Source organism: Ochlerotatus camptorhynchus, unplaced genomic scaffold (assembly GCF_037179485.1).
Source record: "Ochlerotatus camptorhynchus isolate MF236.1 unplaced genomic scaffold, CSIRO-AGI_Acam_v1.1 ptg000429l, whole genome shotgun sequence".
NCBI classification, from domain to species: Eukaryota; Metazoa; Arthropoda; class Insecta; order Diptera; family Culicidae; genus Ochlerotatus; species Ochlerotatus camptorhynchus.
In genome coordinates this window covers 520,966-533,413 of record NW_027040915.1, presented here as the reverse complement: position 1 = coordinate 533,413, position 12,448 = coordinate 520,966, and the positions used below count along the sequence as shown (strand labels likewise).

The window sequence follows — 12,448 nt, the reverse complement described above, 5'->3', positions numbered from 1 at the left end:
GAAACGTGCTTCCGACAATGTCCACGTCATCAGCGAAGCAGATGAACTGGCGGAACTTATTGAAGATCGTTCCCCGCAGGTTAAAGCCCGCACTTTTCATAACACCTTCTAGCACAATGTTGAACAGGAGGCCGTAAAGACCATCGGCTTGTCGAAGTCTTTTGCGAGATTCAAACGGGTCCGATAACGCACCCGATATCTTCACGCAGCACTGTACACCATCCATCGTAGCCCTGATCAGTCTGGTCAGCTTCCCGGGAAAACCGTTTTCGTCCATAATCTTCCATAGCTCTTCACGGTCAATAGTATCATAAGCGACCCTGAAATCGATGACTAGGTGGTGCGTAGGGACTTGGCGTAAAAATTTGGTCCGTTGTCGATCACCCGTCCACAAAACTGGGTTGGTAACTTCCCACGAATCTGCTTGCTAGCGGCGATAGACGGTGAAAGATGATCTGGGAAAGCACTTTGTAGGCCGCGTTGAGTGATCGCTTGATAGTTTTCAAATTCTAGCTGGTCGCAATTTTTTATATATTGGCCATATTACTCCCTCCTTCCAATCCTCCGGTAGTTGTTCTGTATCCCAGATCCTGACTATCAGTCGGTGCAGACAAGTGGCCAACTTATCTGGGCCAATTTTATTAAGTTCCGCTCCGATACTATCTTTAAAAGCTGCTTTGTTGTTCTTAAGCTTTCGGATAGTATCCTTAACTTCACCTATCGTGGGAGCTGGCATGTCCCCCTCATCCGTTGTACCGACGAAGCCATTCCTCCTGCTGCCTTGGTCCTCTGACTCTGCGTCATTCAGATGTTCATCGTAGTGCTGCTTCCACTTTTCACTCACCTAACGTTCGTCCGTCGTCCGTCGTCACATTTCGGCTCGCGGCACAAAGCCTTTGCGGGATTAGTTGAGTGTCTCGTAGAACTTGCGCGTTGCGAGGGAGCGATACAGCTGCTGCATTTCTTCGCACTCCAGCTCTTCCAGGCTGTCGCTTCTGTTTGTATTGCTCCTCATTTTGACGGGTTCCTTGGTGCAGCATCCTCACCCGCGCTGCGTTCTTCTCGTCCAAAACCATCTGACACTCCTCGTCGAACCAATCGTTCCGTCGATTCCGCTCCACAAACCCAATGTCACCTTCAGCAGTGCCGTTAATCGCTTCTTTCTATTCCAGCAATTCAATAATGATATATGTAATCTTTTTCCTCTTTCTTCATGACAACACAGCTTGCTCGGCTCGTCAGAAGGAAACGACCAAATTTTTGGCCACTGCTTCACGAAGTAAAGACGAAGATGATACACGGGTGTTAATGGATTTTTTTTTTTTTTTTTTTGTTACACACTTAGTCTATGTCTTTTATCGATTCTGATCAAGCTATGTCCTGAACCATGTATATTGCAACAGCAAGTCCCCGTAACGTGGGTAGATCACCTTTTCGTGGTACGTTACGGGATGTAAGATCTACCACCGATTGCTAGTGCTGACTACTTCAAACATGGGGAACAGAACTTTTCAGTAATCTAAGGAACACATCTTAGTCCTTGTTACTTTTTATGACTTGTAGATAGTGACAAGACTCGGCTTTGTCCACCGAGGATAATCTTGAAACAAGGCAAAAATGAGTTAGTCTTCATCTATGTGATTGTGATGTGGTATTAGGTCCCGAACAGAGGATATTTTTGCAACAAAGTAGGCAAGCAATATATCATTATCCTTCTATCACGTAGCAAGTGTTTTGTTTATATCGTTGGTTGGTTTATGTGCTTGGATTCGCTGGCCATGAGTCGAAATGTATCGCAGAAAACCTAAAAAATAGACGCACATATCATTCAGAAATTACCAAACCGGAGGTGGCGTTCGATTCCTTGTCCGATCGAGGAAATCTATCGGATTGGAAAGTTTCTCGACTTCCCTGGACATAGAGTATCATTATGCTTGCCACACAATAAACAAGGTCACACATTGATTGGTATAGGAAGCTCTCAATTAATAACTGTGCGAGTGCATCTAAAACACTAAGTTAAGAGCATGTAAATCGCTCGCAAAAGAAGCTTTAAAAACCTAGATTGTGATCTCGGCCTCGGGTGGCAGATAGTACACTCGTAGGGTAAATGCTCCTATAGTTGCGGTACGATAGAAGCGTTAGGTTCCCATAGTTGTGCATGGAGACTCAATACACAACTATAGGAACCTAATGCGTCTAACGTACCGCAACTATAAGAGCATTTACCCTACGTATTAAACATCATCATACCATCATAGCAGCCCGACATTCGTGATCATTATTTAATCCGAGGATAATACCGGTTGGAGCTTATCACCATGATATATACATACAACCTCGCATACAATCGGTTTATACCACAATTGCGAGTGAATTGGGTTCTTTAAGAGTATTAAGGTAAATGCATATTAGTAATCTGGATTAAAAATGGAACCCAAACCCAAAATTTCATCAATTTTGGTACACTGGAACTATTTTAAATATGAACAATTACACTTATTAGCGCCCCTCGGTGTCACTTTGTATGGGAGCGAGCTGTCAGTTTGTCAGTTTAGTTTCAAACTTGGGAGCCATCGTTCACTCTGACCCAGTCGAGCCAATCGCCGTTTCCTGCCAGTCATCTGTGGTATCCTGCCGTCCAAGTCGTTCCGGCCCTGTGGTCGGAGATAGGGCGAGGGTCTCCCATCCTGGCTTTTCAGGCAAGTATGCGTGCTTTCTCGGTGAATCTCCTCGTGATGAACATTTGGATTTCAGCGCAACACCCACTCAAATTCATTGCATTCTGCCGATGAACGGACGCGAAGTTTGTGACAATCCTTCCTCAACAACTTCCGAGCTACGCATTTACTATCAGAATGCACGAGGACTTCGGACAAAGATAGATTCTTTCTTCTTAGCTACAACTGACTCGGAATATGATGTTATCGTGCTAACTGAGACTTGGCTGAACGATTGCATCTTGTCTACTCAATTATTCAACGACTCTTACACTGTGTTCAGGACAGATCGTAGCTCTTTGAACAGTCGAAAAACTCGTGGTGGAGGTGTATTGATTACCGTCTCTTCTAAATTGTGTTGCTGTATTGATCCAGCTCCGATAAGTAATGCTCTCGAGCAGATTTGGATCAAAATCAAACTGCAGAACTATGATGTCAGCATTGGAGTGCTTTATCTACCACCTGATTGCAGAGACGACCTGTCGCTCATACAGCAGCATACTGACTCCATTGATTCAATCCTTTCCGGCTTGAGGCCTCATGACCTTGCTTTCCAGTTTGGAGACTATAATCATCCTGAAATGCACTGGGTACCATCAGAGGATGGTGGCCTCACAATAGATTCCCATACATCGAGATTAACGAATGCTAGCTGTGCATTGTACGATGCCTTCTGCTTCCAGGGTCTGACACAAATCAATACTGTGAAGAACTCCAGTTCACGGATTCTCGATTTAGTACTCGTGAATGACTCAGCGTTATCAAGCTGTTGCATATCCGAAGCGGCTGAATCGCTCGTAGAAATCGATACTCCACATCCTGCTATTGACGTCACCGTTTCTATTTCGGTACCAGTGTCATTTGAACCATCTCTAGACGACTGCCGGTTCGATTTTCGTCGGGCTGATTATAGTTCGATGAATGATGCGCTATTATCAATCGATTGGCAATTTTTAGATTCTGATCAGGATCTGGACGATATTGTATGTATTTTCAACACGGAGATACGTCAAGTCATCGAAACTCAAGTGCCTCTTCAGCGCCCTCCACTGAAGCCTCCTTGGACGCCAGTTGAAGCACCGTAGGCGATCTGCACTTCGAACGTATAGTCGGAGTCGTTCGCAGCACTCCAAACATCGCTTTGTAATGGCCAGTAACAAGTACACACGGTATAACCGTCTATTGTATGCTCGATACGTTGATCGTACGCAGAGAAATTTACGTCTACATCCCAAACAGTTCTGGTCTTTTGTTCGTACTAAACGCAAAGAAGATGGATTGCCAACGTCCATGTATTTCGGCGACCAATTTGCTAGCACAGCCTCTAGTAAATGTGAGATCTTTGCTGAACACTTCAAGAATGCCTTCTCAAATACGCCTGCTACGCCATCGCAGATAGAGGCTGCTGTTCGTGATACGCCGCTAGACAGCATCGACTTTGGAATTTTCCAGATCAGCGAGGAGCATGTCGAAAATGCATTACGTAAGCTCAAACATTCCGTGTCACCCGGTCCTGATGGGATTCCTTCATCTGTGTTGAAAAACTGCTCGAGTTCTCTGATGACACCGTTAGTAAAACTGTTCAATCTCTCGTTCCAACAGCAAAAATTTCCTGCTGGATGAAAAACTTCGTTTCTGTCACCGATTCAATGTAACGTCGTCAACTACCGTGGAATAACGTCCTTGAGCGCTTGCTCTAAGGTTTTTGAAATAATTGTAAACAACGCTCTCTTTGAAGCCACCAAAAACTACATTTCATGTGCCCAGCATGGATTCTACCTGAAACGATCTGTTACTACTAACCTCACTCAGTTCACCTCACTCTGCATACGCTCTATGGACGCTGGTTCACAAGTGGACGCCGTATACACGGACTTCAAGGCTGCATTCGATCGTGTGAATTATGATATCCTGTTGCAAAAACTCGAGAAGCTGGGGGTATCTTCCGCGCTTGTTAGCTGTTTTAGATCATATCTGTCTGAAAGATCCGTGACAGTAAGGATTGGTTCGTCACATTCGGAGCCGTTTATGATTCCTTCTGGTGTACCGCAAGGGAGTAATCTTGGACCGCTGCTCTTCTCATTATTCATAAATGACATTGCCTTTGTGTTGCCACGTAGACAGCGAATATTCTATGCCGACGATGTTAAGATCTTTATGATCATCACGTGCACTGAGGATTGCCTGGAGTTGCAGAGGTTATTAGATTTGTTCGAGGACTGGAGCAAGCGAAACCTACTCGATTTATGCATAGCCAAATGCAACACAATATCATTCAGCAGGAAGCGGCAACCAATCAATTTCAACTATAGCATGTGTGGACAAACTCTCGAGCGCTTGTATCAGGTTAGGGATCTCGGTGTGATATTGGACCGCGAACTCACTTTCCGATGGCATTACGAAGACGTGATTGCAAAAGCCAATAAACAGCTCGGCTTCATGTTTAAGCTTGCTGATGGATTTCGTGATCCTCTCTGCCTGAAGTCCCTTTTCTGTGCACTGGTTCGATCTATTTTGGAATCTTCCGTGCTGGTATGGTGCCCGTACAACAGAAACTGGATTGACCGTATCGAGGCGGTGCAGAAAAAATTTGTGCGCCTCGCTCTTCGCCACTTACCCTGGCGTGATTCGTCAAATCTTCCTCCATATGAACATCGTTGTATGCTGTTAGGCATCGATACTCTGGAGAAGCGAAGATCCAATTTGCAAGCCATCTTCGTCGCTAAGGTAATGACCAATGAAATCGATGCCCCAGATATTCTTGCTGAATTGCACGTATATGCGCCGCAAAGACCTTTGAGGCAACGTAATTTCCTGCACCTTGCTACCCGGAACAGTCGTTATGGTCAACACGATCCTATCAGGATAATGCCTTCTCGGTTTAACGATGTTAGTGGACAGTTTGACTTCAATGTTTCTGCTGCCACTTTTCAACGCCGCCTCAATGCACAGCGGTGAGTATCTGTCCAATCACTGCTACTTCGAAAGTGTGTATTACCTGCTGTTTTTTTATTACATGATCCTTCTACAACACTACGCCAAGTTTCCAACCCTCCGACGCGTGAGCTGCGACGCATTTGCAGATTGTTGTGTTCAATTACTTTAGATTATTGACTTAGCTTTTAATATGTTTGTCATTTGTATTCATTTGTATTCAACGTGTTCTGTGTATTGACTATTTGTAATTTTATTTATTGTTATATGTATGAAAAGACATGGGGTTTTTACGCCTCTTTGAGCCAACTGAATGGTTTACTCAAAGAGGCTTTCCCCCATCCTAGATTTCATTAAGACTGAAAAAAGTCAGATGAAATAAGAAATAAATAAATAAATAAATAAATAAATAAATAAATAAATAAATAAATAAACAGTGAAGTTGTTATTTTGCTTTAAATCTTGATTTAAAAATCGAGATGAAAGTGTGTGGGTTCGAAAAAATATCGCTGTGCTCAGAAAACGAAGCTCTTTCAGATGATATATAAAAACCGATATATTTTTCAAAATTAAACAACCCTATTGAAAACGGTTATTATAGTGTTTGGAAAAACTTACCCTCCCGAGCATAAGTTTAAGGACACCCCCAAAATAACATGACAAATTTGTTATGTTCATATCTCTGTCATGTTACGTCCAATTTTCGTTCTCTTTAGATCATTAGAAAGGTATTGAATGGAACTTTCCTCGTAGGCAAATTGTTCAATATAATTTTCAAATTTTGTGTGCTAAAAGTTCACCCAAAGTTACAATATTTTTCAAAATTTACTCTGTAGAATCGTGACTGATTTTCTCAGAATTGGGTTGCCAAATTTTGAAATAAAAGTAGTAGTAGAACACTTAGGGATCGTCCATTAATTATGTCACACTTCAGGGGGGTTTTGGAAACTGTGACGAGCCTTACAAAAAACAATTAAGGTCCATATAAAAAATGTGACAAAGGGTGAGGGGGGGTTGAAAATGGGCCAAATTTGTGTGACATAACTTTCCCTTATGCTATACCATTCATACCATTCAAATAACCTTTGGAGATCTAAAATTGAACAAAACATATTTGCATGGTTTTTTGGGGTGTCCTTAAACTTATGATCGGTAGTGTAGTAACTATTGTTTGTGCAACTGTTATGTTAGAAAACTAATACCCCGGACAGGCTATGGCTTATATCATGTAATATAGGCTGGCTTAGTGTTTAACGTACGTCGGTAGTGTTTAACGTATTTTAAATATGGCATCTTGGGCACGAATTTGAAGTAGCTTGTATGAGCTGTCACGTCGATTCGTCGGTGGTATAAGCATGAGATCAATTGACGTTTGAGTGGTTTTTATGAGTTTAAAGTTGGAATGTTTCATCGTTGTGTGTGAATTTTGCTACCGTACCGCATTCGCACGTGAGTGTATGCTCGCAAGGACGCTCCATGAATGAGATTTGAGAATGGTTTTCCGAACACTGATTAATCAATTACAATATGTCGATCAAACAAATAAGAATGAAAGGGATAATAACGCTATTAATCGCCCTCGTTGTTTTTTTTTTCTATTCACAGGAATGTGGTTTATGCAAAAATGGAAGAAAAGTGGTTCACTGCTCCAATTATGCCTCCGGGATGCACCCGATCCACGGCAAAGCTTCCTCTTCCGACTGAGTCAACGGAGCACATTGCATCACTTCAAGAACGTACTCCTGTGCGGATCGTCACAAGACCGTTATGTTCCACCCCATTCGGCCCGGTTAGAGCTGTGTAAAGCCGCCGTCAGGGATCAAACCAGCCTCGGTGTTGTCTATCGGTAAGTTTGATCACCAATTACTTCATTTGCATACCTAACCAATATTCTAAAACACGCAGTGAAATGGTCCACAACATCATTGCTCCGATGTTGGCCCGGCCGGACCTCACGCTGGCCCGGTTCGACGTACACCACGCCCTTCCGCACACGGCCAACGCACTGATTGGCCGGGCCGCTCACATTGCGGTCCTGGATTCGGAATTGTTCATCGAGAAATTTTTACTAGTTGCCGGATTAAAATATTTCAGCTAGCTGATTGAACCTCAGGTTAACTTGCATAGGAATGTATGCTACGATCGTATACGCAGGATCGCTACGATCCTCCAGAGAGCAATTCGAAATGGTATAGAAGTTACACTTTACTGTTGATGGGTTAATGTTTCGGTGAATAGGAAAAGTAAGAGACAGCAATTGAATGTATTGAATGAAAAACAAATGTGAAACTATCGTTGTAGTCGATTGCAGATAGGAATTAAACTCTACAGTAGGTAACCCTTCTTTTAGATTTGGAAAACAGTCGACAGCAGATTCAGATGCAAAATAATTACAGAATATATGACTGACTCAGAGCCTAAGTTTATTTTTGTTTAGTAAATATTGTTGTATTTTTCTATTAGTTCTATATCGATAAATCAAACGTAGAATTGTAAATGATACAATTGGTACAGAGTCGTTGGAATTTTGCTGTCCACGTGTTAGGCACTGTTAGGCGTTTATCAAAATGAAATCAAACAAAAAAAAAACCGAATCTCGGATCAGAGATCGTTACACAAAATAATAATCTCCACTGCCGGCTGTTGATTCAATCGTGATTAGTTAGTGGGTTTTCGAGAATGATTTTGAACCGATTGCTTCTACACTATCAGTTTCGGACATCTTTCTCTGTATTAGTAACGTAAACGTGTAAATTGATCAAATACATATATTTTAATATAAATGAGACTGATTTAATCTAAACCACAAACTGACAAAAAGAAGAGAACAAAACCAAAAAGTAGGTATATTAATCATTTCAGTAGATCACCAAAACAAACAAGGAAAACATAATTGGGAATCAACATTACGATATTCGAAAGGAATACATTTTACGAACGTAGTTAGCGTAGCAATTTTAAGTATAAGTACAGGGATCGAGAGGCCAGAGTCTTAGTTGCGCTGAAGTAGCAGACAAGATGTGAAGGAGAAACTGTTGACCAAAAGTTAGAATTATTATCATCATTATTAAAATTGGCAAAGATTTCGTAAGATGAAAATGGCCGCGATTTTTACCTTTTCTAGTTTATTTTTACACACTCATCAAATGGGTACATCAGTGCAAATATGCTGAATCGTCTACATAACTTATAAACCTAAAAATATAATACCTAGCAATGCTTGTGCGTTGTTCCTTAGAATTCCGGGATTTTATGATTTTTCGCATAACTGCCAGAGAAAATGCTGGACTACTTATGTTGTCATCTATAAGAAAAAGTAAGAGGTTGTATCCAAGAAACGACCGTAAATTGGACGTAGATTTACGTGCTAAGTGTCAATACTCGGCGGCTGTGCTAGGGAAACCTCATTTTCCCATTACGGAAGCAACTCGTTTTCTGGCGACAAAATCTCGCATATTCGTGTACAAAACGCACGGATTTTTGGTTTATTCAATATATAATACAAAAAGGGAAAATTTATTGGAAGAATTTTTGCTAAAATTTTCCAATCGTGAGATATTCGCGATTAGTCATATAAATTCGAGATTTTTTTACTTTTTTATAGCGTCCTGGGAAAACCTTACCTTCATTCGAATTAATGGTTAATTGACTAGGTGGTATTCGGTCATTGTGAGAATTTGTATGTACCACTTCAATACTGTTACACATTTGACCACAAACGTTTGGCTGCTGGGTACATTATCAAAGAGCTTTGGGGATGATGTGGCAGACAGCAAGGCGAGCGAACGTTCAACGAAAATTAACTCCTAAACAACAATGAATTATAGTAGTCCTGAAAAGGACCGCTTTGTCGTGATGGTTGAGTGCTGCTGAACTATTAGGGTGTTCAACACGGATGAGGCTGGCGAGCTGTATGATGTTTTCACCGAGGGTGACGCCCTTGGCATAGATGGCCCACAGCGACTCAAGACGAGCAACTGAATCCGATCAGTAGCGGTATGGCTTCTTTCTCCTTCGTCGGTGAATCGAGGGCTCTTAAGAGCGTTGTGTACTCGATTTTGAAATCTGTGTTAGGGAAAGCGCTTTTTGCAGGCAATCGGTGATAATTTTAACTATCATAGCAACAGTTGCACATTCGCAAAATAGCATCTTTTTGAAAATTGATAAATTTTTAATTTTAACAGATTCTTAGAAAATTTTCTTATCGATTGGCGTATAAAGAATTAAAATCCATCATCTCTGGATTAAAATCAGACCACTTTCATGCCACGACTTTGGTTTTTGTAAATGCACCCCCGATCTTAAAAATACACGGTATGTTAGATTTAAACTTACCTGCACGGGTGGTGTAGTGGTAAGCGTGATTATCCGTTACTCCAGCAGGCCAATCTCAGTCAGCGCTGCCGGGATGTTTTGAGGCATAACAAGAATTCAAATTAAAATGTGCTAGAACACTAGGGCCGCCATATACGAAATGTTGCGACTCGAGTTATCACTTTTTGTGATTAATGAGTAAACTGATTTGGTTTGATCTTATTGATCGTGTATCCAAATGAACTATCAAATCAGTTCAAAACAAACAAGACAAAACAATGGAAGTCAATCAAGTTTCTGCGGAACCATTATTTTCGAATAAAAAAAAAACTAAGTTCCTTTACAGTTTCCTGTAGATCTACGACCATTTTTCGTTACAATTTTAACTGGGCATCAAGGGGTAGGTCACTCCGCACACCAATCTTGGGTCAACATTGTTCTCATTGTGCCGCAAGTTTACCGCTGGTTTGCCGATTGTGCCGGCAGTGCAGGGCATAGAGCAAGCTGTTATTTTTCAAAAAATAGTATGGTATATTTGGCAACCCAGTATATCTGACAGCTTGAGTGTTTAGGTTTGCAATCGCAACGGCCCTGAAAATTTCGAATATCGTGCTCGATAAGGATTTCTTTTACCGACGAATAAAACGCCTCTACGCCAGCCGGAAGGAACCAGAGTTTTCCCACGATGATTCGCTGCAGAAGGTGGATTACATTCTGACGGTGGTTGGCGTAGACGAGGAAACCATCTACAGCAAATCCACCTCGTTGAAGACCTGGCTGCAGGGATACGAGCTGATCGATACGATTACGGTGCTGTGTGAAAAGTCAATCTTTTTCCTGACCAACAAGAAGAAGGCCGATTTCCTGAAGCAGATCGAGGAGGGCATTCCGTCGGTGAAGTTGTTGGTTCGGGAAAAGAACTACAAAGACAAGTTCGACAGTGAGCATGCATAAGGGCCTATACGCGATGATCGATTCTCTTCGTCGATTTTCTCTTTTGTTAATAACTCGCTAGATTTAACGTTTCTCGGTGCGTTTGCTGTTGCTTTCGATAGCCAATACAACCTGTTACTACTCTGCATTGAACAAATTCTAGAAAATTGTTTCGCCTAGCTGTAGCAATGCAAAGAGAAAATCGATGAAGAGAATCGATCATCGCATATTCGCCCTTATGAATGCTCACTGTCGAGTTTAATTTTGAAAAGCTGCTGGAGGCGATTAAGAGATCCAAGGATGGCAAAACTTTGGGCGTTGAGAGTTTCGACACGGTGGACATCAGCGAACCAATCGCATACATCATGCCCTCCAAGGAGGACTCCGTGGTTATCACCATCAAACGGTAGATGGATCACGCCATGGAGATTATGGATGCTGATAAGAAAGTAAAACATGCCAAACTGTCGGAGGGTGTCGAACAGGCCCTGACGGACAAAAGGTACGTCTCCGGTGTGGATACCTTGTTGGACATGTGCTACCCGCCGATTATCCAGGCGGGTGGCAATTACAGCTTAAAGTTCAGTGCATTCAGCGACAAGAACTATCTGTACTTTGGATCTATCATTTCTGCTCTGGGTGCGCGTTACAAGTCCAACTACTCCAATGTCGTCCGAACGTTGACCGGAAACGATTCAGAAGCACTTGACCTTTCTGCTCAATCTGGAAGAGGAACTACTGAAGGTGATGATTCCGCGCAAGAAGATTTTCGGCGTCGGAATGGTTTATGCCAAGAAGGAGGATCTCAAACTAAGACGTTCGGTTTTACAATCGGATTGAAGTTCCGGGACAATTCGATCGTAGTACCTGAACAAATGAAATTCAGTTTTAAAATTGTAAGTTAATTAGTTCGAGTTGCAGCAATAAACATTCCGCGTGATTGTGCCGCGAGAATTAGTTCGGTTTTGTTCAAGTGAGTTTGGTTTGGTAGCCGACCAATTGACCGACTACTTTTTACGGCACAATCACACGGAATTTTTTTTGCTTCCCCTCAACCTAATTAACTTTTATTTTTATTGCAAAAATCGAAAACCATTTATTTCATCTCGTATAAGATGTCACGTATCCGAAAATAAAACTACTCAAATTTAAACCGAAATCTCACTTCAAATTTACATACGTCGCATCGGTGGTAAGGCCACAGTTGTTACTCTTCACCACCATCAACGCATATCCATCGTTGGACCAGGAGGTCTTGATTAGCTAGGAATCTTCTCCTTTGAGTTTTCCGTATCCAACCGCCACCACTGCATGATTATATCCATCCAAATTGCTCTTGCATTCCGGTTCATATTACACTCAATTTGCGTAGTAGCTGAAAGACTTGTGACCGGTTGCGATAGCAATCGACAGCCCTCGGAAGCCTACATTTCAAATTTAAATGTGAACCGAGAAGTGATTTGCTGGTCTGAGTTCCTCTAGAATATTCAATTAGAGTATGATTCTGAATTACACAGTCAAACAGCACGTAATGTTGTGAACAACTT

At 41.9% G+C, this 12,448-nt stretch overlaps 1 protein-coding gene across 1 annotated transcript in view; it reads left to right on the top strand.

Moving 5' to 3' along the window:
* Positions 1-9,107, top strand: part of LOC135711270 (uncharacterized) — a 213,065-nt gene extending 203,958 nt beyond the window's left edge. The window contains exons 6-7 of the mRNA XM_065234070.1: positions 7,260-7,500; positions 7,560-9,107. Of these exons, the coding sequence (XP_065090142.1) occupies positions 7,260-7,500; positions 7,560-7,752 (434 nt within the window). The 3' untranslated portion in view covers positions 7,753-9,107. The remainder of the gene's footprint in view (positions 1-7,259; positions 7,501-7,559) is intronic.
* The last annotated feature ends 3,341 nt before the right edge of the window (positions 9,108-12,448 follow it).